General features: G+C 47.3%; 1 protein-coding gene across 1 annotated transcript in view; it reads left to right on the plus strand.

Annotated features, from left to right (window-relative positions):
• The first annotated feature begins 2,432 nt into the window (after positions 1 to 2,432).
• The window catches only part of LOC112111143 (myosin-13), a 61,212-nt gene continuing 36,367 nt past the window's right edge, over positions 2,433 to 27,277 (plus strand). Inside the window, exons 1-17 of the mRNA XM_026654593.1 lie at positions 2,433 to 2,636; positions 2,737 to 2,880; positions 2,975 to 3,131; positions 5,261 to 5,288; positions 5,384 to 5,495; positions 10,338 to 10,430; positions 10,551 to 10,614; positions 10,708 to 10,806; positions 10,910 to 11,013; positions 14,016 to 14,154; positions 17,780 to 17,898; positions 18,001 to 18,150; positions 18,235 to 18,405; positions 21,601 to 21,898; positions 26,096 to 26,101; positions 26,989 to 27,062; positions 27,175 to 27,262. Of these exons, the coding sequence (XP_026510378.1) occupies positions 2,433 to 2,636; positions 2,737 to 2,880; positions 2,975 to 3,131; positions 5,261 to 5,288; positions 5,384 to 5,495; positions 10,338 to 10,430; positions 10,551 to 10,614; positions 10,708 to 10,806; positions 10,910 to 11,013; positions 14,016 to 14,154; positions 17,780 to 17,898; positions 18,001 to 18,150; positions 18,235 to 18,405; positions 21,601 to 21,898; positions 26,096 to 26,101; positions 26,989 to 27,062; positions 27,175 to 27,262 (2,050 nt within the window). The remainder of the gene's footprint in view (positions 2,637 to 2,736; positions 2,881 to 2,974; positions 3,132 to 5,260; positions 5,289 to 5,383; positions 5,496 to 10,337; positions 10,431 to 10,550; positions 10,615 to 10,707; positions 10,807 to 10,909; positions 11,014 to 14,015; positions 14,155 to 17,779; positions 17,899 to 18,000; positions 18,151 to 18,234; positions 18,406 to 21,600; positions 21,899 to 26,095; positions 26,102 to 26,988; positions 27,063 to 27,174; positions 27,263 to 27,277) is intronic.

Here is a 27,277-nt window from a genome sequence, read left to right on the forward strand (position 1 = left end):
CTCACCAGCACTGGCAGGGGCTGCCCACACATGTCTGTCAGGAATCCAATGGGCCATTGAAATTAGAGCGGCGATTGCCCAGACACTCAGGCTTGTGTCCTACAATCTGCCCATGCACTTTCATGCTTCCATGTCTTTCTTTAAAGCGTATTCAACAATTTAATAGATCTCAGCAGTCACACAATTTCCCAATATTCAGCCTCCAGTTTCTGTGCTCCATGTTACTCCATCGGTCCCAGGAATTTCCGTGTTAAATGATTTCTCTCACTCTTTGGTGTTCCTACCCTTTGAATCCTTCCCTTTGGACACTCATAGTTACATGTCCCATTTAGTTGCCTATCCAGGCTCTATACACTCGAGCAGGGATTTTTAAAGCAGTTTATAGGCTTTGGGAGCTGAGTTCCCATTACTATTAATGAGAGTTGGGTCTCCAAATCCCCCATCTTCTCCTGTTGAATAGCAGCAGTTTAGATGAGATTTTCCTCTAGTGTAGGAGTTTGCATTTGTCCAGACTAAATCTTATTGTTTCTGTGGTTTTCTGCCCCTATTTCTACTACCCCAGGATCCCTTTGTGTTAGTCTTGTGCTCACACTGGGCTTGTCGAATCCCAGCGTCATCTGCAGATTTAGTCCATGTGGTGCTTGCCATCTCTTGTAGATCATTAACACAGATGCAAAATAAAACTGGGCTTAACCCCCATCTCTGTGGTACAGCTCCTAGGCAAATTCCTTTCTAACAGTGTGGCTATTTAACATTACCCTTCCATTAATTGCAGTGGTCCATATGCCAGTTTCACCCCATGTGACAACATTTATATTCGCAGTAATGTTGTAAGTGACATTTTGTGAATGCTCCATCAAATGCTTTATTCCTATCCAGATAACATTACTTTATTAACTCCACTAACTTTGTTACTCTGTTTTAAAAAGCAGTCTAGTTTGGCTGGTATGATCCATAGTTTTTTGCTTAATATTCTGTTATAACTCCAGCTGTGTAATCATATGTAAGCTAGACGGGACCTCGAGAGGTCATCTAGTCCATCTCCCCTGTGCTGATGGTAAACCTAGACCATCCCTGTTTGTCTAACCTATTCTTAAAACCCTCCAGTTGGGGATTCCACAACCTCCCTTGGTAACCTATTCCAGACTGTAACTATCCTTATAGTTAGGACGTTTTTCCTAATATCCAACCTAAAGCTCCCTTGCTGCAGATTAAGCCCCTTACTTCGTGTCCTACCTTTAGTAAACAAGGAGAACAGTTGATCATCACCATCTTTATACCAATCCTTAATATATACACCTTCAGTCTTCTTTTCTCAAATCTAAACATGCCCTTTCTTTTTCACCTTTCCCCATAGGTCAGGTTTTCTAAACCATTTATCATTGTTGTTGCTCTCCTCTGGACTCTCTCCAACCTGCCCACATCTTTCCTAAAGTGTGGAGCCCAAAACTGGACACAGTACTCCAGCTAAGCAGCTGAGGCTTCACCTGTGCCAACTGGAGCGGTACAATTGCCTCCCATGTCTTGCATGCTATACCCCTGAATTCTATTAGCCTTATTCACAACAGCATCACATTGTTGCCTATCATTCAATCAGTGATCCACTGTGACCTCCAGGTCCTTTTTAGCAGTACTACTATCTAGCCAGTTATTTCCCATTTTGTAGTTGTGAGTTTGACTTTTCCTTCCTACATATACTTTTTGGCACTTGTCTTTACTGAATTACATCTTGCTGATTTCAGACCAATTCTCCAATGTTCAAGGCTGATTTGAATTCTAATCCTGTTCTCCAAAATGCTTGGTGTCATCCACAAATTTCATAAGCATACTCTCCACTCCATTATCCAAATCATTAATGAAAATATTGACTAGTACTGGATCCTATGGGACTCCACTAGCTACTCATTACAGAACATTTAGTGCTTGGCCCAGGTTCCACACAGCACCGTAGTGCTCTGAACATTCACACCCTGACTTGCTGTGCAATAAGTCTCTATGGAAACAAGCCTTCAGACTACAGAATGATGGATTTCAGGATCACGTTTTTTGTTTAAGATAGATTCAGTTTTGCTTTTCTCCCCATTTCTCTGATACCTTTAATTCTCCGAGCCCTTTCTAAAGCAATCATCGGTGGTTCAATTTTTTTCATTGTCTAATTCCCCAAAAGCCCTAGAATGTCCGTCATCCAGGCCTACTGACTTTATGTAGATGTTGTTTCTAGGTATTCCCTTATCTGCTTTTAACACCAGACTGAACTTAGGCCTGTAGTGGCCCCAGTCCTATCAATCAGTCCTGGTAATGGTTTACACAGCCCAGTCCTTAAATATGGAAAAAAGAGAGTGTGCATTCAGAAGTCCTGGAACTGAAACTGACCACTGCCAGACAGTGCTGAATTTCAAACACATCCTTGGTTCCCCAGCCAAACTTCAGCCATGAGTTCAGATGCAGAGATGTCAATCTTTGGAGATGCTGCTCCCTATCTGCGGAAGCCTGAGAAGGAGAGGATTGAGGCCCAGAATCGCCCATTTGATGCTAAAGGAGCCTGCTTTGTAATCGATGATAAAGAAATGTATGTGAAAGGAATCATCCAGAGCAGGGAGAGTGACAAAGTCACGGTCAAAACATATGATGACAGAGTAAGTAGGAAATTAAACCATCCGCTTCAAGTCATTTTCATGCAGCTCAGAAAGTTTCCTTGCTTACCTTTCTTCTCCTGTTCTCTTCTGGTTTTGCCAGACTGTGACTGCCAAGGATGACCAAGTCTTCCCTATGAATCCTCCCAAATATGATAAAGTCGAGGACATGGTGATGATGACCCACCTCCATGAGGCTGCTGTGTTGTATAACCTCAAAGAGCGTTACGCAGCCTGGATGATCTATGTAAATGGATTTTTAAAACTTCTTTTCTGCATAAAGATATTTAATTCTCATGGGCACATGAGAACTAAAAGTCCTCCCATTCTTCTTTGTACAGACCTACTCAGGCCTCTTCTGTGTCACTGTCAACCCCTACAAGTGGCTGCCAGTGTACAACCCTGAGGTGGTGGCTGGCTACAGGGGCAAAAAGCGTCAAGAGGCCCCACCCCACATCTTCTCCATCTCTGACAACGCCTATCAGTTCATGTTAACTGGTGAGTCATTTACCTGGAGGGGAAAACCCTAGTATTTTGCAGTGATGTGCAGGGCTAGCTGCCCAGTTAACGGAGCTCAGCATTTAAGCATAAATATTTAAATATTCATTGGACCAAAGCGAGAGACCACAGCCTGGTGATGAAGGTACTCAGCTCTGAATCAGGCAGCAAGATGATTTGACTCCTTATTTCCTACCTTTCTGGGGAGTGACTTAATCACCAGGCTATAGAGCCGTTCTCTTTCCTTCTGGCCCAATAAACATTTAAGAATGTATTCAAAGTTGAACAGCTGCAACAGGCAAGATTAAGAGGCCCCAACCCCCGTACAGCCTGCTGGTTAGGCTGCTCACTTGGGGGGCAGAAGCTGTGCACTTAAGTCTCTGTTCCAGAGTGGGGATTCAGACCTGGGTCTTCCACATTCTAGGCAACTGCTCTAACTACTGGGCTAAAGGTTATAAAGTGGGATAGATTCGTGGTTTGAAAACCTTTTTCCAAGCTGAAACTATTGGGTCAAGTTTTTGACTAGTTTTGGGTCCACCAAAACTGCATTTTTTGGCAAATTATTTGTCCAAATTTTCCCCCCAGCTCTAGTTTCTAGGCCCAGATTTTTCAGTAGCTCACTGAGTCAGGTTGGAAAAGTCACTTCCCTTCTCTCACCTTTGTCTCTCCATCTATAAAATGGGGAGACAAATAATGGCTTCCCTCATGAGGGGTTAGAACACGGGTGGGCAAACTACAGCCCAGGGGCCATATCCGACCCTTCAGACCTTTTAATCCAGCCCTTGAGCTCCTGCTGGGGAGCGGGGTCAGGGGCTTACCTCGCTCCGCACGTGCCGTGGCTCCCGGAAGCAGCGGCATGTCCCCCCTCCGGCTCCTACGTGTAGGGGCAGCCAGAGGACTCCACACACTGCCCCTGCCCCAAATGCTGGCTTTGCAGCTCCCATTGGCCGGGAACTGTGGCCAATGGGAACTGCAGGGGTGGCGTCTGCGGATGGGGCAGTGTGCAGAGCTGCCTGGCTGCACCTCCATGTAGGAGCTGGAGGGGGGACATGCCACTACTTCCAGGAGCTGCTTGAGATAAGCACCCCTGACCTCCTCCCATGCCCCATCCCCCTGCTCCAGCCCTGATCCCCCTCCTGCCCTCCGAACCCCTTGGTCCCAGCCTGGAGCGCCCTTCTGCACCCCAAGCTCCTCATCCCCACTGCAGAGCCCGCACCCCCAGCTGGATCCCTCACCCCCTCCCGCACCCCAACCCCTAATTCTGTGAGCATTCATGGCCTGCCATACAATTTCCATACGCAGATGTGGTCCTCAGGCCAAAAAGTTTGCCCACCCCTGGGTTAGAATCTTATCTGTGTTAGGCTGCTGCCTGGGGACTCCTAGAGGCAATGGGCTTGAGACCACGCCAAGTATCATTATGTTAGCCATCTCCTCTGCCAGAAAGTTTAGCTTTTCTGTGAGTTGTCAAGATCTCAGGCTAGGAAGGATATTTTCTGCCTAGAGCAAGAAAGCCTGACTTCCTAAGAAAGAACTGAAGTCTGCGTCATATCCTGACGGTTCAGGCTTTGGCACTGCTCTGCATATCTATGTGAGACATAATCAGGGCCTAAGGGGTTAATGTTCAGTGCAGCAGAGAAGGGGGGCCATCAAGGAACTGGTTATAGTTCCCCAATTCTCTGAGCTGCCCTAGCTCCAGGGCAGGTTAGAACAGCTTGGGTACTACTCTAACGGCACCAGTTGGCAGCCGTCTCTAAGGGCCTGCCCTGCAACTGAGCACACAGACACGCCATATTCCAGATGGGAGCTAGGGACAGAGCAGGGCAGGGAATTTGACTCTAAGCCAATAAATATTTAAAATATTGATAGAAAACCCAGAGTCTTGTAAAAAACTAGCTCCAGCCCAGTCAGCTCTGTAACTGGCCCCTTTTGCACATCCGAGCTCCAGTCAAGTGTGGTGTTTCCTCAGCTTCGACCACAGCTTTGGAAATGGAACATTAAAATCATCCCCCAGGCAGAGTGTCCTGGTTTTGGTGGAGTCTCCGGGGGGTGGAGGTGGAACAGAGTTTGGCTTTAGGATGCAATGTGCACTACGGCCCATTTGATAGCTCTTTGTACCATTTTATTTTCAGACCGTGATAACCAGTCAATCCTGATCACGTGAGTATATTCCAGTACCTGTGAGTAAGATGACAGGATGTGAAGAATAGATTTAATTTTTTTTACAAGTTAATACTTTCCGCCCCCCCCAACAGTGGAGAATCTGGTGCTGGGAAGACTGTGAACACCAAGCGCGTCATCCAGTACTTTGCAACAATTGCAGTTGCTGGGGAGAAGAAGAAAGATCAGCAGCCTAGCAAAATGCAGGTAGATCTGTAGCATCCCCTTCCAGTGCTTTGTCTCAGCACGTGCCTGTCCAGGGAAAACAGAAGAGTTGGGGCTTGGGGGCTCTCTAGTGGCTGCATTTAGCTCTGAATGCGCTGAGGTTAGTGGTCACTGTTATTTCACCTGGCAATGAGTTCCAGTAATGGTCTGGTGCCTGTGAAGGCTCTGTCTCCCAAGGGCATCAGGCATCCTCTGTTGGTGGATGATATCTATAGCCCAGGAAAACGTAGCTGCTCTGGGAGCTTGTGGTTGTGAAGGGAACGGAGTTGCTCTGAGAGCTTGCGGTTGTGAAGGGAGGGTTGTGGGGTAGCTGGCAGTGGTGCCAATTCATATATTTTTTGGGGGTGGAGAGGGAGGCAAATTTCAGTCCCTGCCCCCTGCTCCTGGCAGGGATCCTGTTTCAGTCCCTGCTCATCCACCTCCTTGCAGAGACCCCAAGTCTCCCTTGGCTGGGGAGTCTCCCCTCTTACCCACATAGTGCATGAGCCAGGGCTGCCAGGAGTCGAGGTCTCAGCAGACTCCCCATGCTCTGCCCTACAGGAACAGACTCCACACGTGCCAGGTCACAACACCATTTGGCTCAGTCCCACTCTGCTGTAACGCAGGGGTGGTGGGGTCAAATTTCCACACAGCGATGTTCTGGACTGTACCAACAGCAGCTGTACTGGTTTAGTATGGGACCCTTGTGTAAAAGTGGTCAGGCCATGGCCCCCCCAGCTCTGCGGCCTACAGAACTCTGAGCAGGGTGGGGGCATTTACCCCCCAACTGCCCCTGATTGGCACCACTGGTATCTGGGACCATTCCATGCAGGGTTTCAGAGTCAGGACAGCGACCACAAACTGGATTCTCTTCAGTGAGGAGCCAGTGAGAGAGCAGAGTATCAGGCTGGCATGTTCCCAGTGACTTTTACTGCTCTTTCCAAACCAGCTGGAGCTTTCTTGTGGGCACAAGGCTTCATTAGGAAATACAGAGAACTGCATTAACCAGGCCCAGATGGCACCAGGGCATGGATTGCCATGGTCAGAGAGAAAGGGGCACAGACCAAAGGGGTTTTGGCTCCAGGAGTATTTGAGTGTCCAAAGGCAGGGCAGAGTCCAAGGAGACTCTTAGCAATCTGAGGCCGATGCCTTGGGTTGTCAGGCTGTTATGGGGGTAGCGAGTTCTTCACAAGCACTTCCCACTTCCCACCAGGCCTGCCTGAGCTCAGCTTTCACCAGCTGCTCTCCAGGTAGGTGCTGATCTAAACTCCAGCTGGGGGCTGTGCAGCATGCACTGAATGTAAAGGAGAAGTAAGAGCCTCTCAGATGCACAACAACCTGCTCTGCCCTCTGATGAGTTTATTCAGGTCTGAAATCTTCCTAGGACTAGAATACTGTTCCTTCTCAACGATACCAGGGCACCTGGTGGCATAACAGCATCCGACATGTAGCGTGCGAATGGGCATTTCTGTTCAGCCTGTCTGCCGCTCTCTACTGATCACTATTTCTTTACCTTGATCATATTCTATACCTTGTTTATCTCCCGTCTCCAGGGTCAGTCCATTCTTTGCCATGTACTGCTGTGCTGCCCCAGGAGTCACCCAGGAAGCAGCCTATGACTCTGCCTGGTGAAGAATGTACTGCATGGGGCAGGGGTCCAGAGGAGACTACTCTCCTCCCCCATGCTTCCACCTGCAGTCTGGGTAGCTGGCACCACGGAGCCTGGCACCCTATGCCCTGGGGGAGTCATGGCCGCCATCTGGTCCTCAATTTCCTTAACAGGCTAAGAGCATCTTGTGAGGGGCTTGACAAAGGCCTTGCTCAGCTGATACCAGAGTAGCATTTCCTGCTCTGTAATTCCCAGGGGCACCCCGATGCCTCTAATTCTAGCAACAACATTTGCTACCCTTCAACACTCCAGAAAAGGAGCTGATGTTAATGAGATTCCAAATGATTCACTAGCAGCTCAGGTGCTTCATTGTTAAGCTTCTGGTGACCTGGTGCTCTTTAATGTATCGGTTTGTTCCAACATGTCTTCTTTTGAAACCTCCACCCCTGAGCGAACCTCACCCTTATTACCAAAAGGAGCAGGTATGTCCGTGTATCTTTGTGGTGAAGGCTGATGCAAAGCAATTATTTAGCCTCTCGGCAATATCTTTGTTCTCCTTAATTGCTCCCAGGTGGACCAGTGGACCCAAAGCTTCTCACACCAGCTTCCTGCTTCTGATAAAGAATAGCAACGCTTGAAGTCTGATTTTATATCTTTGGTATTTGCTCCTCAAATTCCATCTGAACCTCCTAATTTCCTTCCTACCAGTGCCTCACTTAAGGCTGCATTTCCATTGTCAGAAGGACTCTCTTCAAGTCAAACGCCCTCTTTCAACCACAGCTGGGTCATAACTTGCCTTCCTAGTCCCTTTTCAACTTGGGGCGTGGAGGTACATGCCTGCTGGGACTCTCTTGAGTAGCCTCTGGGCCACAAGGATTTTTATAGAATCATAGAATCATAGAATATCAGGGTTGGAAGGGACCTCAGGAGGTCATCTAGTCCATCCCCCTGCTCAAAGCGGTACCAATTCCCAACTAAATCATCCCAGCCAGGGCTTTGTCAAGCCGGGCCTTAAAAACCTCCAAGGAAGGAGATTCCACCACCTCCCTAGGTAATGCATTCCAGTGCTTCACCACCCTCCTCGTGAAATAGTATTTCCTAATATCCAACCTAGACCTCCCCCACTGCAACTTGAGACCATTGCTCCTTGTTCTGTCATCTGCCACCACTGAGAACAGCCGAGCTCCATCCTCTTTGGAACCCCCCTTCAGGTAGTTGAAAACAGCTATCAAATCCCTCCTCATTCTTCTCTTCTGGAGACTAAACAATCCCAGTTCCCTCAGCCTCTCCACATAAGTCATGTGCTCCAGACCCCTAATCATTTTTGTTGCCCTCCGCTGGACTCTTTCCAATTTTTCCACATCCTTCTTGTAGTGTGGGGCCCAAAACTGGACACAGTACTCCAGATGAGGCCTCACCAATGTCAAATAAAGGAGAACGATCACGTTCCTCGATCTGCTGGCAATGCCCCTACTTATACAGCCCAAAATGCCGTTAGCCTTTTTGGCAACAAGAGCACACTGTTGACTCATATCCAGCTTCTCGTCCACTGTGACCCCTAGGTCCTTTTCTGCAGAACTGCTACCTAGCCATTCGGTCCCTAGTCTGTAGCTGTGCATAGGATTCTTCCGTCCTAAGTGCAGGACTCTGCACTTGTCCTTGTTGAACCTCATCAGGTTTTTTTTGGCCCAATCCTCTAATTTGTCTAGGTCCCTCTGTATCCGATCCCTACCCTCCAGTGTATCTACCACGCCTCCCAGTTTAGTGTCATCTGCAAACTTGCTGAGAGTGCAGTCCACACCATCCTCCAGATCATTAATAAAGATATTAAACAAAACCGGCCCCAGGACCGACCCTTGGGGCACTCCGCTTGAAACCGGCTGCCAACTAGACATGGAGCCATTGATCACTACCCGTTGAGCCCGATGAACTAGCTAGCTTTCTATCCACCTTACAGTCCATTCATCCAGCCCATACTTCTTTAACTTGGTGGCAAGAATACTGTGGGAGACCGTATCAAAATCTTTGCTAAAGTCAAGGAATAACACATCCACTGCTTTCCCCTCATCCACAGAGCCAGTTATCTCATCATAGAAGGCAATTAGGTTAGTCAGGCATGACTTCCCCTTGGTGAATCCATGCTGACTGTTTCTGATCACTTTCCTCTCCTCTAAGTGTTTCATAATTGATTCCTTGAGGACCTGCTCCATGATTTTTCCAGGTGCTTTTCCATATTCTTTTGATGTGAAGGCCTTAGTGACCAGCATCCCCACTGGTTAAACAACCCTGCCTCCTCTCCACTATAGGCTCACTACATTAGTGCTTTATTCCTATGCCTTCCCAAAGGTTTTGAAATTTCTTCCGCTTCTAATATTTAAATTCACCATTTAGTTTCTGAGGGTTTTTTAGCTGAAAGTCTCTGTGGGGTACAGCACGCCTACGGGACAGCTGTGCGCGTGTGGGATACAGCACACCTACGGGACAGCTGTGCGCATGTGGGGTACAGCACGCCTACGGGACTGCTGTGCGCGTGTGGGGTACAGCATGCCTACGGGACAGCTGTGCGCTTGTGAGGTATAACACGCCTACGGGACATCTGTGCACTTGCGGGGTACAGCACGCCTACGGGACTGCTGTGCGCGTGTGGGGTACAGCACGCCTACGGGACAGCTGTGCACTTGTGAGGTATAACACACCTACGGGACATCTGTGCACTTGTGGGGTATAACATGCCTACGGGACTGCTGTGCGCTTGTGGGGTATAACACGCCTACGGGACAGCTGTGCGCGTGTGGGGTATAGCACGCCTACGGGACAGCTGTGCGCGGTGGCACCTGGGAGCGTGAAAGGGAGTCAGATGCTCACCTTCCACTGGACATCAGCGAGTGGGAGTGGCTAGCTTGATTCCCTGAGGCAGATTTGAAAATCCCAGCATAACCCTGAACTTCCCATTCATTAATGGCAGTGGGCAGGTGGGTATGTGATGGCAAATGTCCATAGTGGGCCCTGGTTCAGCTAAGACGCCTAAGGAAGTGGCTGGTTCTCAGCAGGTCTCCACTGAAGTCGGTGCGACTACTTGCAGGCTTACAGTTAGGCATGTACTTAAAGGCCTCACTGAGCCAGAGCCAAGAGGGATGTCGTGGAATCTGCAGGTGCTTGGTTTGTACTGTTTCCTTTCCAAAGTTCCACCTGAAGCGACTGCACGGTTTAATGGGAAATCTTTGTACTGCACCTAGGGAACCCTGGAGGATCAAATCATCCAGGCCAACCCGCTCCTGGAGGCCTTTGGCAATGCCAAGACAGTGAGGAACGACAACTCCTCGCGCTTTGTGAGTTCATTTCAATTGTTGGAGTGTAGGCAAAGAACATATCCCACATGAAATACACTGACCGCTGTAGCTGCTCAGTGCACAGCATGAGTGTTGATTTGGGTTTGTATAATTCAACAGGGCAAATTCATCCGGATCCACTTTGGGACCACAGGGAAGCTGGCTTCAGCAGATATTGAAACTTGTGAGTGGCAGTAAGCTCTTATGGGCAGTATTTGAACAGTATTGGTAATGAATTTGCCTGGGACAATAACTGTCTGACTCTTTGCCCCGTTAGATCTCCTGGAGAAATCCCGGGTAACATTTCAGTTGGCTAGTGAAAGGAGCTATCATATTTTTTACCAGATAATGTCCAATAAGAAGCCCGAGCTCATTGGTAAGTGCTGGCCATGCTGTGTTTAGTTCGATGACATTCGAACCATGTAGCCATTCTCCTGGGCCTGTGACTCTGAAGCTAATGACACGTTGTTTGTTTGCAGATCTGCTTCTCATTTCCACCAACCCCTACGACTTCCCCTTTGTGAGCCAGGGCGAACTCACTGTCGCCAGCATCGATGACAGTGAGGAGCTGATGGCTACAGATGTGAGTATCATAGCGGGGTAGGGAGCATCTCTTCTCTCTGTGGCTGTACAGCACCTGGCACATTGGGGTCCTGTCCATGGCAGAGGCTCCTAGGTGCTTGGTAATACAAATCATTAATACTATGTATAGCAGGGGAATTAGGCATATTTGGATGGTCTGGCCGAAATGCTGGCCATTGACCCCACCTTTCTGCCCCCATCAATCCTGCTCCTTGTACTACAAACCACTCATGCTCTTCACAGGTGCTGAGTGCACATACCTCCCCAGCCATATAACTGGGACAGAAGGCACTCAGCACCTCCCAGACCTAGGCCCTTTGGGGCATGATCCTATATATGCTTATACACAAGAGGAGTTCCACTGACTTCTCTAAATGCATAGATCTATAGATGTTAAGGCCAGAAGGACCCATTGTGCTCACCAGTCTGCCCCCTCCAGACGTAACCATGGTGCCTGCCTCCAGCCCAATAACAGGGGAGGACACTAACACAAATGCAGCTCCCCTCTCCTCCTGGTGCCCCATATGGATACTCTGTCCCTGGGTCTGAGCACCTCTTTGGCAGTGTGTTTGTGTGTGTGTGTGTGTGTGTGGGAGAGATGGCCCTTGCCCCTCCCAACATTATCAGACCTTTTCATAATACTGAAAAGGTCACCCCAGAGTTCCCCCTTTGCTACTGAGGTAATCAGCTCATGCACAGACAGGAAGCAACAGGGTCTAGCAAACCCTTTGGCATTGCGTGGGGTCAGCGCTATCCCTCGCAGAAATCCAATGAGCACCACAAAGTCACACGAGGGATGGATTTGGCCCAATAGCACTGTAATCTTTGCTTCTGCCCCTTTGCAATCCAATCTCATACCGTGTGTGGCTTCGTTACTGCATTTGTGCTGTGGGAAGATGGTTTCAAAGGGATTTTTCCTAATAACTCCTAAACCCTTCTCCTGATTCATGTGCTGGACAACCAGAGTTTTGTCCCCTTTATGCTGCACTGATGTGTCATAGATCTGCTGCCCAACCAGCTCAGATGACAAAATCCTTCTCAGCCTGGACACATCGTTACTCATTAGTTGTTTGGCCTCCAGTTTTATCCAAAAACTTATCTTGCTCACCAAACTTTTGTCCAAGGCCCAGCACCTGTAAATATGACACATGGGCCCAAGCGGCAAAGCTCAGATCAGGATCCACATGACTCCTAACTTCCAGGCAGATCTGATATGGGCTTGAAGCCACATCTTCTATCGAAGTGCCTCAGTCACCAGGCTATAGAATCATGCTCACACACGTGTTGAGCAAGGACTATTTCTGTACTTATACAAAGGGGAACACCTGCAGCAGGTGAGACTGAGAGCAGCATAACCTACAGTCTGCTGGGTAGGTGCTCCCAGCGGGGAAAGCTGAGCTCAAGTTGCTGCTTTAGAGTTAGGATTTGAACGCTGGTATTCCACATCCTAAGCAAATGCCTTACCCACAGGGCTAAAGACACCCCTCACCTAGCATGTGCACAAGCCCTTGGTTTGCATCACAGCTCAGGACAGCCCCTGAGTCGAGGGAGGAGTTTGACTAACAGACATTTTATACGGTGCATGAGAATGATGGATTGGAGAAGTGAGAGCTGGCCCAAAGCTGCAGGGGCTGCTAGGTCCTGGGAAATGGTGCCACTCAGCCCTCCCATTCCCTGCCTCCCACACACCCGCTTTCCAGTCACACACAGGAACCTCATCATCACTTGGAAGAGAGACTTTTTGTAACCTGAACGGGGTGAACTTGGTCTGAAAGGCAGTAACAGCACTAGCAGAATGCAGCTGCAGATCCATCCCCTTCCTGCTCTGCCAGTCATTGTGATTTGTATTACCAAAGCATCTCAGAGCCCTGGCCCAGCCAGGACCTCACTGGACTAGGTGCTGTCCAAACATGGAACACACGTTCCCTGCCCCAATGGGCAGTTCGCATCTGCTCCATCCACAGTGCAGCCTGCAGTACTGCTGCACCTGGCAGGGACACGGGAAGGGGAGGGGTGTGATGCTGGGTCTCTGATTCATGAGATGGTCTGGTGGGGAAGTGCTGCCAGTGTCCCATACATTGCTGCCTTACTGCTTAAGATGCTATTTCAGCTGCAGTAGAACCTCAGAGTTACGAACACCTCCGGAACTCTGAAATGTTCGTAACTCTGAACAAAACATTATGGTGGCTCTTTCAAAAGTTTACAACTGAGCATTGACTTAATACAGCTTTGAAACTTTACTATGCAGAAGAAAAATGCTACTTCCCCACCCCCTTTTTTTAAATAGTTTACGTTTATCACAGTACTGTTCTGTATTTGCTTTTTGTGTGTGTGTCTCCGCTGCTGCCTGATTGTGTACTTCCCATTCCAAATGAGGTGTGCGGTTGACTGGCCAGTTCGTAACTCTGGTGTTCATAGGATGACCAGACAGCAAATGTGAAAAACTGGGACAGGGGGTGGGGGGTAATAGGAGCCTATATAAGAAAAAGACCCAAAAATCGGGACTGTCCCTATAAAATCGGGACATCTGGTCACCCTAGGTGTTCATAACACTGAAGTTTTGCTGTATTACCAGGGGAAACCTGGCTGTGAAGAACCCAGGACATGGTCTTTTTCGCCCCCCAGTGGCTCCTAATGATCATTGCAGTCAGAAAATTATATCCATAAAGCAAATCTCACCTAGTTACTGCTAATTGACAATAGTCCCTGCTGTTTCCTGCCAGGGCAGAAATGTAAGTAGCTTAGGCTGTTTTCACCTGACCACAAGGAGAATTGTAATTAAAACAAAAGATATTTTTAGAATTGCCGCACTCCCTCCCTCCCAGTGCCTGAAAAGCACCAGGACAGGCATCGGCCAAGCAAGATGCCAGGGGTGGTTGTGTGCAGGGAACCCAACCTAGGGCAAGGCCCATTTTCCTGTCAAAGCCCTGCCCCAAGGGGTTTACAGTTCAGCTGTCTATTTGAACCCTTGTGCTGTTTGACTGTCCTGGTTCCTCTACGCAGAGTGCCATTGAAATCCTGGGCTTCAACCCTGAGGAGAAGGTGGGAATCTACAAGATGACAGGGGCAGTCATGCACTATGGGAACTTAAAGTTCAAGCAGAAGCAACGAGAGGAGCAGGCAGAGCCAGATGGCACCGAAGGTAAAGCTGTCAGGAAGTGCGACCCCTGGGTTGACATGCTCTGGGGGAATGTTCACAGCAATATTACCCACCTGGTACAGCTATCAGCAGGGGCCATGGGGAATGCCTTTCCTTTCACCTAGCCATGGCCTCTCCAGGATGTGGCTGATGCATGGGAGAGAAGCATATTGCTGCTGTCCCTGCTTCCTGTTCTATGGACAGAGGGTGAAAGTCAGGTCCTAGGGCTGTCAATAAGTCAGGTCCCAGGGCTGTCAATGGGGTCAGGACTTGTTATGGACACCTTGTACATGGTAGATTGCAGGCCTGCTACTAGCAGGTCAGGCTCTTGTCCAAGATATGGACTGGCTACATGGCTTCCTTCCCAGAGAGATTATACCAGAGGTATGGTCACTATAAGACATTTTAATGCACTGCCTTGAATGGCTGTTGTGAGACATTAGAACAACAAGGTTGGTTAGGTAATATCATTTTAATGGACCAACTTCTGTTGGTGAAAGAAACAAGCTTTCGCGCTTACGTGGTCCTGACGAAGAGCTCTGTGGTAGCTTGAAAGCTTGTCTCTTTCACCAGCAGAAGTTGGTCCAATAAAAGGTAGGACCTCACACACTTTGTTCCTCTAATGTCCTGGGCCCAACATGGCTACAACAACACAGCAAACAATGAAATTAAGTACTGTATGTTATACAGGCTCCACCCAGTGGCTGAACATTATAATACAGCTTAACATTCTGTTACAGCTCCCTCTAAATTTTTACCATTCCTATCATTTACAAAATTTACACTGTCACATTGTCTTTAAAGTTCAGCATGGATCAGTCTGTTAAGGGTCTCTGAATTGTACTTGTTTTCCAAACACATAACAACTTTGGCATCTGGCTGTCCAGTAGCTGCAACAACTGTCTCTGGTTGATTTGGAATCTGTCTTCTTCTTCTGCACGTGCCATCTGTAGAGTTTGCTTTGATTGTTCTTTCTGAGGAACAAACTGTAGATGTCGATGGTTTCTGTCGAACTCTCCACAGTTGATCTCGAACACATATGGTCTGGGCACTTCAATTATTTTCCTTTACAAAAGCTGGAGTTGTCCATCCCCTTTCTCCATCCAGCGTATCTACCTCTCCCCCCAGGTTAGTGTCATCCACGAACTTGCTGAGGATGCAATTCATCCCATCATCCAGATCATTAATGAAGATGTTGAACAAAACCAGCCCCAGGACCAACCCCTGGGGCACTCTGCTTGATACCGGTTGCCAGCTAGACATTGAGCCATTGATCACTATCTGTTGAGCCTGACGATCTAGCCAGCTTTCTATCCACCTTATGGTCCATTCATCCAATCCATACTTCTTTAAATTGCTGGCAAGAATATTGTGGGAGACTGTATCAAAAGCTTTGCTAAAGTCAAGGTATATCAAGTCCACCACTTTCCCCATATCCACAGGGCCAGTTATCTCATCATAGAAGGCAATCAGGTTGGTCAGGCATGACTTGCCCTTGGTGAATCCATGCTGACTGTTCCTGATCACCTTCCTCTCCTCCAAGTGCTTCAAAATGGATTCCTTGAGGACCTGCTTTATGATTTTTCCATGGACTGAGGTGAGGCTGTGTGTGTGTAGTTCCCCAGATTCTCCTTCTTCCCTTTTTTAAAGCTGGGCACTGTATTTGCCTTTTTCCAATCATCCAGGACCTCTCCCAACATGCCATCATATCAGCCAACTCCCTCAGCACCCTCAGATGCAGTGCATCCGGCCCCATGGACTTGTGCATGTCCAGCTTTTCTAAACAGTTCTTAACCTGTCCTTTCACCACTGATGGCTGCTCACCTCCTCCCCATACTGTGCTGCTCAGTGAAGCAGTCTGGGAGCTGACCTTGTCTGTGAAGACTGAGGCCAAAAAAAACATTGAGTACTTCAGCTTTTTCCACATCATCTGTCACTAGGTTGCCTCCCCCATTCAGTAAGGGTTCCTTGACCTTCTTCTTGTTGCTAACATACCTGTAGAAATCCTTCTTGTTACCCCCCACATCCCCTTGCTAGCTGCAACTCCAATTGTGCTTTGGCCTTCCTGATTACACCTCTGCATGCTCGAGCAATATTTTTATTCTCCTCCCTAATCATCTGTCCAAGTTTCCACTTCTTGTAAGCTTCCTTTTTGTGTTTAAGCTCACCGAAGATTTCGCTGTTAAGCAAAGCTGGTCGCTTACCAATTTGCTATTCTTTCTGCACATCAGGATGGTTTGTTCCTGTGCCCTCAATAAGGCTCCTTAAAATACCATCCTTCTTGAAATGGACAGCTCTCCTGGACTTCTTTCCCCCTCATATTAGCTCCCAGGGGATCCTTTCCATCAGTTCCCTGTGGGAGTCAAAGTCTGCTTTTCTGAAGACCAGGGTCCATATTCTGCTGCTCTCCTTTCTTCCTTTCATCAGGATCCTGAACTCAACCATCTCATGGTCACTGCTGCCCAGGTTGCCACCCACTTCTACTTCCCCTACCAATTCTTCCCTGTTTGTGAGCAGCAGGTCAAGAGGAGCACGGCCCCTAGTTGGTTCCTCCAGCACTTGTACAAGGAAGTTGTCCCCAATACTCTCCAAAAACTTCCTGCATTGTCTGTGCACTGCTGTATTGCTCTCCCAGCAGATGTCAGGGTGATTGAAGTCCCCCATGAGAACCAGGGCCTGTGATCTGGAAACTTCTGTTAGTTGTCCAAAGAAAGCCTTGTCTACCTCATCCTCCTGGTCTGGTGGTCTGTAGCAGATGCCCACCATGACATCACCCTTATTGTTCTTGCCCCTAAACTTAACCCAAAGACTCTCAACTTAACCCAAAGACTCTCAACAGGCTTTTCTCCAGTTTCTTACTGGAGCTCTCAGCAATCATACTGCTCTCTTACATACAGTGCAACTCCTCCACCTTTTCTCCCCCGCCTGTCCTTCCTGAACAGTTTATACCCATCCACGACAGTGCTCTAGTCATGTGAGTTACCCCACCAAGTCTCTGTTATTCCAATCACATCATAGTTCTTTGACTGTGCCAAGACTTCCAATTCTTCCTGCTTGTTTCCCAGGCTTCTTGCTTTCGTGTACAGGCACCTAAGATAACTAGCTGACTAGTGACTTCAGCAGTGTTAAGGTGGAAGCGGATCATGTGGCAGTCAGATGTGCCTGATTCTCCATACACAAGAATGTGAGTCGAGTTAAATTTTTGCACTAAAGTGAGTTGGATAGAGTTGGGGTGTGTACTGCTGGTGATGGAAGTGAAGGCCATATGGAGCACTGGAGAGTATGTTATCGCTAGGGTTATAGGCACCGTGAAGGTGGCAATGAATGCTGGAGATTTTTTTTTTCATTTCTGATCTGCATGCATTAAGGCTCTGAGTGCCCTCATGCAACCTGAACGGTCATTCAGTGTAGTTTATGCTTGTGTTAATAAAATAATACTAATATTAATATTAATAACTGATAATAAATATAGGGCATGAACTGCTTTCCACTGAAGTCAGTGACAAAACTCCTATTGAACTGTGCAGGAGCTGAGTTGGGCCCAAAGTGGGGAGTTGCTACCAGACTAGAGGACCTGAGAAATCTTTTCTAGACTTTGTCTAAAGCTGAGTTCCTTCCTTTTTGGTAGTGGCTGACAAAATCGGTTACCTGATGGGTCTGAACTCTGCTGACTTACTGAAGGCCTTGTGCTATCCAAGGGTGAAAGTTGGGAATGAATATGTAACCAAAGGACAAAATGTCCAGCAGGTACTGCGCCACTAGCTTTTGCTTTCCATTTTATTCAGAGAGTTGTTTCAACTTTAGAGGCTAGCTGATCTCTAATTCTTGCTATGGCGGTGTCTCTGGCAGGTGCACAATTCAGTGGGGGCTCTAGCTAAGTCGGTCTATGAGAAGATGTTCCTATGGATGGTCACACGCATCAACCAGCAGCTGGATACCAAGCAGCCCAGGCAGCATTTTATTGGTGTCCTGGACATTGCTGGCTTTGAGATCTTTGATGTGAGTTATAGCAATGTTTGCTTATTAATGAAATGTCCTACTTGTCCAAATTAATCAGCACTGCTTTGTGTTTTGAATGTTCAGTTTAACAGCCTGGAGCAGCTGTGCATCAACTTCACCAATGAGAAACTGCAACAGTTTTTCAACCATCACATGTTTGTGCTGGAGCAGGAGGAGTACAAGAAGGAAGGAATCGAATGGGAGTTCATTGACTTTGGGATGGACTTGGCTGCCTGCATTGAGCTCATTGAGAAGGTAAAGTGAAGTGTCTCTGGATAAAGGAAAAACAAATTTTCTTCTAGTCATTTTGGGTCAGGCTGGACACTGTGTAGAGGGAGACTGGTTTAAAATCAAAGCTTTTTAATATCACCCCATCCCGAAACAAGGGGATGATTTCAGGAGAAGTTGGCTTTAAAAATCCCACTAGGTATCTCTCTGCACCTTTAGGTGCCTCAATTCATTTGAAAAATTGTTCCTTCAGAGCCTGCAGTGCATTGACTTTCAGTAAGACTGAAGCTTATATGCATCTAATAGGTCACTTTTGAGAATGGAGCTCTGGAAAATTTACCTGCAGTCTGAATTTGCCTTTTGTTGTTGTTGTTTTTGTTTCTACTTGTTTTTTTACTCCATGCATTTTAAAATTTAGAAATAAAACTTTGGGGAGAAAATAAGACAATGACCAGGATTTATTTTCCTTTTAAAAAGGGGCTGTGAAGGAAAGGAAAAAAAACTTGGTTCATTAGATTCCAAGGTCAGAAGGGACCATTATGATCATCTAATCTGAACGCCCCTTCTCTGAGAACTTCCCCAAAATAATTCCTAGAGTAGATCTTTCAGGAAAACGTCAAATCTTGACTTTAAAGTTGTCAGTGATGGGGAATCCATTACAATCCTTGGTAAATTGTTCCAATGGTTGATTACTCTCACCATTAAAAATGTGCACCTAATTCCCAGTCTGAATTTGTTTAGCTTCAGCTTCCAGTCATTGGATCGTGTTAGACCTTTCTTTGATTCTCTGCTAGACTGAAGAGCTGATTAATAAATATTTGTTCCCCATGTAGATATTTATAGACTGTAATCAAGTCACCTCTTCATCTTCTCTTCATTAAGCTGGTGTATCTCTTACCTATATGTCTGATGCTCAGGCAGGGCTGCCCAGAGGTTTTTAAGGGCCCAGAGCAAAATCTTAATCTTAAAGGGCCCCGCATCCTTCAAAAAAATTACCACTAAGACCAGGCCCTGGGAGGGGAAGGCTCCTGCACTACACCACCCCAGCAGCAGCGGCTCAGCTCCTGTCCTGCGGGGCTGGGCCCAGCTCCCCACTTCAGGCGTTGCGACCTGGCATGCGGGGTCACAGCGCCACTTGGGTTTGGCCTGGCAGCCCTTTCATCATGACAGAGGGTGCTGGGTCAAATGTCAGTATGTGATGTTGTGTCCTGGTGCGCGATGTCACACCATGGCTCTGTTTGGGGGTCCTCTCAAACAGATGGTCCTGGGCAAACTGCCACTCCCTTTGGGCAACCCTGTGCTCAGGTACTATTGTTATGGGCATGTTTGAAACGTAGATGTTTCCCATACACTCAAATGTCATTAACTTATAGTTAAGGTTGCTCCAGTCTATTTCTCACAACAACAAAGAATTCATAAACGACGGCAACATTCATCCCAATGTCCCACATTCACCTCGAATATCTGAGTTTCATACCCAGAAACCGACATGTGCCAGCGTTATTCACACCCACTGTCCAACTTCACACCAAGCATCCAAAATGTACATTCACACGGCCACCCAGCATTCATACTCAACATCCAACACTAACAGTTAACCATACTGCCCAACGTCCAACAGTCACAGAATGACGGTTTAAGGACCACCAGATCACCTCATTTGTGATATGCAGGAGGTCAGGCCACCAGAACCACCCTCACACTAAACCCAACAACCAAAATTAGAACGAGGTATTACATTCATGCCCAGCACTCCCACACAACCACCCACATTTATGCCCTGCACTCAGCCACCATCCAGTATTCTCACCCATTAATCGCACCCAACAGCCACTGATCACATTCAACACCCAGTGGCTGCCCGATGTCTGGGTGGTCCTGACACTGACTCTTTCAGGCCCTTTCCACCATAGAGTAGGATTTCATTTGCAGCGGCATGTGGCGCACAGACCCTGCACACCCAGCTAGCAGGGGTAACAATAGCAGTGTAGATGGTGAGGTCTGGCTTAGGAGGCAGAGTAAAGACATGCCTGAATCCTGTGGGTATGTCCCTACACAGCTCTTTACTCGCCCAAGCTAGGCCTCCTCTGTCTACGTTTTAGCAGTGTAGTGTCCTGCTGCCTTCTCCCTGCTGCATGTAGCTACACGTGCAGCCTGCCTTTCACTATGATGTGTAACTACATGTACCCTACACGCTGCTGCCAGTGTAGACAAGTCCTTAGACGAGATCTGAGGCCATTTTACTAAATTTAAAACAATTTAGTCTGGATTACGAGCAAAATTCACAGAGATTTATTTCTATAATACACTCTGGGACAGATCCTCAGCAGGTGTCAATCACCATCTCCAGCATAGTCAGTGGCTCTATGGTGGTTTATGCCATCTCTCCCTAGAACAGCTTGGATGAAAGCTCCATCCGAAGTGGTTGAACCCCCATCATTATCTCCCCAAGCAACGCTGGCGGCATCACTCTGCTGCTCCCCTATATATCTGAATGTCTCAAAATATTCCCATTTGGGCTGAAATGTCATGTGCTTGGTTGGAGGGAACTTGAGCAAAATCAGTTTAGAAGCTCTGATAAAATAGTCTCCACATTAAAAAAATACTTTTAAATACTAGAACAATTCCAAAACCATCTGAAAACATCATACTTAGTATGTGGCTGTTCAGCAATGTGGAATCATTGAAACGTTCACCCCCAGCACTCACTGGAGTGAATCTGACCCAGCACGTTTGGTGTTTATCATTAAAGTCTTCAAAATTGTTGTTTCTAAGTAATTAACATTAACAAAGGAGATACAGAAGTTACCACACTAACATTAGTGAAGCAAAAGACACCCTACATTTATAATGGCAACCACTATATAGTAAAACTGCAACCTCATCCCTGCAATGCATATACTGAAACCTTCCAGACAGATTCCTCTCTGGCTTTCACTTTTATTTCCATTTCTTGGAATGAGATGACAATAAAAGAAAAAGTCATGGGAGAGGAAAGTTAGTCATTAGCTATAGTGCACATCACTGACTTTATATGCAAAGATACAAAGATAGATATTGCTGTTCACTTCCCACAGTCACTATTAGTGGCATTGTTAAATCCACTGAAACAATATCCTATTCTGATACAGACCATGATAATCAGATGATCACATCCGGGAGGCCAGTTTGTGATCTCTCTCTCTCTCTCTCTCTCTCTCTCTCTGTTGCTGTGTCTTTCAGCCAATGGGTATTTTCTCCATCCTGGAAGAGGAGTGCATGTTCCCCAAGGCAACTGATGTGTCTTTCAAGAACAAGCTCTATGACCAGCATCTTGGCAAGTCCAACAACTTCCAGAAGCCCAAACCTGTCAAAGGAAAGGCTGAGGCCCACTTCGCCCTGGTGCACTATGCTGCCACTGTGGACTACAACATCTCAGGCTGGCTCGACAAGAACAAAGATCCCCTGAATGAAACTGTCGTGGGACTGTACCAGAAATCATCACTGAAACTGCTGTCCTTCCTCTACTCTAACTATGCTGGTACAGAAACAGGTACAGGTATGCCCTCTTCGTGGTAGTGCAGGCATGTGCTCAAAGTGAGGAAGGCTTAGGAGCCATTGGCACAATTGGGAAAGACAGCCAGGTTCAAGTGCGGCAGACCTGGAGCAAACACAGCACAGGGAATCAGGAGACAGCGCTTTCCCAGGGGCCAGCCCAAGCTGTGGAATAAACTCCCCTGGGAACTAAGGACCATCCCAAACCTTCCCACCTTCCACTCTAAGGACACTTCTCTAACAGAAACATATGGCGACTGGTATAGATATGTATTGTCTTAAAAATCCCGAACAAACACTCCCTTCCCCACTCCCTTCCCCTGAGGAGAGGATGAGAGAACAAGCATGTGACAGGTGTGCTCAATGCACAACTGGAAAGCACTCACAGAGCATGGTGAGGAGTGTGGTGTAAGAACCTGTACAGAACTGAGCAATAATAATAATACCCAGCATTTGTACAGCGCTTTTTAATGGAGATCAGTCAGTCATTATCCCTGGTTTACAGATGGGGAAAGTAAGGCACAGAGCGATGAGGTGACTTGCCCACAGTCACCCAGAATAGAGGTGGACACTCACCCCATGGGATACCCTCAAAGGTTTCTGGTCCTGGAGAACCAGATGCCTCATGGCTGCCCTATGCAGCAGCCAAGCCTCTGACACAGCACAGAAAGATATGAGGGAATGACAGCCAGGGGCGGCTCTAGCTTTTTTGCCGCTCCAAGCACGGCAGGCAGGCTGCCTTCGGGAGGTCCCTGGTCCCGCAGATTCGGCGTCATGCCTGCGGGAGGTCCGCCGGTCCCACAGCTTCAGCATACCCTCCACAGAATCCGCGGGACCAGCGGACCTCCCGCAGGCATGCCGCTGAAGGCTGCCTGACTGCCGCCCTCGTAGGGACCGGCAGGGCGCCCCCCGCAGCTTGCCCGCCCCAGGCACGCGCTTGGAGTGCTGGTGCCTGGAGCCACCGCTGATGACAGCTGCAGCCCTCTGCCACTCCAGACACCCTCCTGTCAATAAACAGTCAGCCCCAGCAATACAGCTCCTGTCAGCTGCTAGATATATGTACCCTTCCGCCAGGGCTGCTGGCAGCAATAAGGTTTGGGTTTAATATCTCAGGGTCCCTTTAACATTATAAAACAAAAGCAGCTTGAGCCCCCACCCAGAAATCAGGGAAAACTAACCACCACCCCAGGTGCCTTGATGGAGCAATGCTAGCACTGAGTCTACTTATTACAAGAGAGAACTTTTATTAAGAGCAGAGGGAATACAGCCTTAATTTGGGGAAACACTGCAAGAATGATTACAAATTACGCAAATAAGTAAACACCTGCTCCACAGCCCTTTGGGCAGAAGTTGTTTGCCTCAGTTTCCCACCTTGCAGTGTGAAATTCCAATGAATGAATGTCCCTATAACACCATTCCCTGTTCCGTCCACTGCACCCCACACGTTTTGTTGTCTGAGATCATCGAAGTCCTGAATCCAGGGATGCATTCAGATGAGTTCACCTCCCACCCCTGCAGGGATGGTTTGAATGAGGCCGCTGTAGCAGCTTGCCACTGCTGCCACCTCTGCCGCTGCTTGCTGCCGCCTCTACCTCCAGCTGTGGTGGCCTGTTCTGAGCTTCCACCATTTAGCCCAGAGATTACAGGCTTAGTGATTTCACCCCATAGTGGGGAATCTCACTATTGCTACAGCCTTTGAGTTGTCTTTCATGGCAACACTGGCCCCACACCAGATCTAAAGCTCAGCCCCTAGGCCTGCTCACCAGTGTTTTCAGCTCTAGTTATCACTGAATAGAAACAAGAATCTCCATTGTGTCTTCATTTCACAAGACTTAAACATGTCCAATTTTTTAAACCTTTCCTCATAAATTTATCAGTTTTGTTGCTCTCCTCGGGACTCTCTACAATTGATCCACATCTTTACTAAAGTGTGGCACCCGGAACTGGACACATTACTTCAGCTGGGGCCTCACCAGTGCCGAACAGAGTGAGACAATGACCTACATTACCTTTGTTAACATTCCCCCTCCCCCCAATGGTATTAGCCTTTTTAGCAACTGCATCACATTATTGTCTCATATTCAATTTGTGATCCACTGTAACCCAGAATCCTTTGCAACAATTCTACCATCAAGCCAGTTACTCCCCATTTTGTAGTTGTGCATTTGATTTTTCCTTCCCAAGTGAAGTACTATGCACTTGTCTTTACTGAATTTCATCTTGTTGATTTCAGACCAATTCTCCATTTTGTCAAGGTTGATTTGAATTCTGGAGGATAGGATTAAAGTGCTTGCATCCTCTCTCAGCTTGGTGTCACCCACAGATTTAATAAGTATACTCCCCACTCCATTGTTCAAATTGTTTATGAAAATATTAAATAGTATTGGACCCAGGGCAGATCCTTGAGAGACCCCAGTGGAGATGTCCTCCCAGTTTGACCATTGATAACTACTCTTTGAGTACTTTTTTTTCAAAAAGTTATGCACACACCCTATAGTAATTTCATCTAGATCACATTTCCATAGTTTGCTTGTGAGAATGTCATGTGGGACTGTGTAAAAAGCCTTACTAAAATCACGATATATTATATCTATTGCTTCCCCTTCCCCCCATCCGCATGTCCAGAAACCTGTCAAAGAGGGCAATTAGGTAGGAGAGGCAATATAGGCATTAAACACTCAGCCTTCTCGGTGTTCTCCATTAGTAGTTCTCCTTTCCCACTAAGTAGAGGGCCTACACTTTCCTTTGTCTTTCTCTCTAAGTTATTTTGTGCCTTAGCCTTTCTGATTTTGTCTCTACATGCTTGTGCTATTCTTTTGTACTCCTCCTTAGCGTTCATCCATGTTTCCACTTTTTGTAGGGTTCCTTTTTGATTTTAAAGTGATCACAGAGCTCCTAATGGAGCCATATTCACCTGTTACTGTTCTTCCTGTCTTTCCTTCACATCAGGATAGTTTGATGTTGTGCCTTTAATATTGTCTCTTTGAGAAACTACCAGCTCTAGTGAACTTATTTTTCCCTTAGATTTTCTTCCCATGAGACCTTACCCACTAGTTCTCTGAGTCTGTTGAAGTCTGCTTTGCTGAAGTCCTTTGTCCTTATTCTGCTACTCTCACTCCCTTCTTTCCTTAGAATCATGAAACCTATCATTTCATGATCACTTTCACCCAAATTCCCTTCCACCTTTAGATTTGCAACCCATTCCTTCCTGTTAATCTGAATCAAGTCTAAAATGGCTGTCCCTGTGGTTATTTCCTTCACTTTCCAAAACAAAAAGTTGTCCCCAATACATTCCAAAAACTTGCTGAACGTTTTGCTGTATTACTTTTCCAATAGATGACTGGGAGCTAAAGTCTCTTCTTTGTAGAGTACCTGCAAGTTAAAGTGTAAAAGCCCTATCTCCCAGCCTTCCTCTGCTGGTGAACTGAGCTGGCTAATTCCCTCAGACTCCCAGCTGCCTTCATCCTCCCTGCCACTGGGAGCCAGCACACTTCTTAAAGTTTGGGCCCCACACACAGCTGGAATGAGTGGCTCACCCCCTCTCACTCATCTGCCTCTAATCACTGACCTAATCAAAGAAACTGCCAGGCTCTCACTTCAAGAGCCTTGCTAAAATCTGGCACTAACTCCCCTAACTGCAGGGCAACTTTGCTTAGACAATCAGTCACCAAGCCTATATTTCAAACAAACCAAACACAGCAAACCAGTAAACCAGTCCACAGCCCCACAACTCGATGGCAAGATCCCAGCACAGAAAAGAGCTTCTTTTTTGCTCCCTAAAGTTAATCAATAGCAGTAAGACATAAGTGCCCCAGCTGCCTTCATCTCACCAGCCATGTGCTAAGAACACTGCTTTTAGCTGCCGCTTTCTGGTCACAGGCTTACAGCAGTGTTGCAAAATATAGAGTCTTGGCTGGCTAAGCCGTACTCTTGTTAGACAGAAAGAAAAAGTAGAGGGTTAGGAAAGAGAAAATAAGTTGGGGAAGGAAAAGAACACGTAGGGGACGAGGGGTGGGGCAGGCAACAAAATCTCATTTCCCAGGTGGTATTAGGGATTTAGCTGGAGCCAGTAGAGGTGGCAATGTCATCTGGGTCCCTCTCTCTGGCCCCATTTGGTCTGGACATCTCTCAAGATCAGAACAATGAAGGCCCAACAGTGTCATGGTGGATCACAGGGTCCCAGGAGATGGTAGGAGTTGTAGCCATGATAGTGAAGCTCACTCCTTCCGGCTCTCCCATGTCCCAGTCAGCAGAAGTGGTCAGACAATTTCTTCCAAAAAGTGTGTTTTTTTTAACCACCCCAAAAGGGATCCGATTGTGGTTAACTGATTTCTGGTCCCACACTTCTCTTGTTTACCAGACATGATCTTAACCCAGCCCTTGAGTTGTATCAATAGTCTTCCTTGTTTGGACTAATCCAGTCTGTCTGTCTCCCTTTTACACTTTTCCCTATCACCATTTATTGTTATAGGTTATTGTGCCATCTTAGGAACTTTCATTCACTTTTCACAGTTCAGGTAAATGTGGAGGTCCAATCATTACACCATGACCCAGAGAACCCACGCAGTAAGAAGAACGCAAGCTCCACAGCTGATAGCTAAGTCCATGGCCACTTTTCTGGTGGCCCTCCCTCCATCTTGAGAGAACACTGGTGAAGCAAAATGTGGCCGCACACTGCCCTCCACCCCCCTCTGCAAGGGGGAATGTACCAGTGCCCCTCTAGAGCACCCAGTGCATTAGTAAGAGCAAAAGACTTTGATGGCCTGAATACTAAAAGAATTGAGGCTGCTCCCAAAGCTAAAATTCAGGCAGCTCCCCGCTAAACTCAAGCATACCAGGCCACTGTGTGCTGTACCACCAAAAACACCTGCCCCATGACATGAGGGCCTTTCCCTCAAAGCCATGCATCCCACTGCAGAGTGTGGCATGCACTAGCTCACAATCAGCCATTTCATTATACAGCAGCACTTCACTTAAAAAACTCCACTGTACGTATTTGGTTCCTTATTGCACAAGGGAAGACCCTGCCTATAGAACATACTATCTGCTCTGACATGTCTGGTGTCTCCTCCCAAGGTGATAGCGGGGGTAGCAAGAAAGGTGCTAAGAAGAAGGGTGGTTCCTTCCAGACGGTGTCTGCTGTGTTCAGGGTACGTGAGTTGCACTTTTCAACACTGCACTGCATGCCCTGTCATTGGACAGGAAAATGCAAAATAAAACTATCTTTCACTGCATTCAGAGCCCTGGTTTCCTCTCTCACAGGAGAATTTGAACAAGTTGATGACCAACCTGAGAAGCACCCATCCTCACTTTGTGCGCTGCCTCATTCCCAATGAAACTAAGACACCTGGTAAGTTATCAAACC

Source organism: Terrapene carolina, unplaced genomic scaffold (assembly GCF_002925995.2).
Source record: "Terrapene carolina triunguis isolate 2854851 unplaced genomic scaffold, T_m_triunguis-2.0 Scaffold192, whole genome shotgun sequence".
Classification (NCBI taxonomy): Eukaryota; Metazoa; Chordata; order Testudines; family Emydidae; genus Terrapene; species Terrapene triunguis.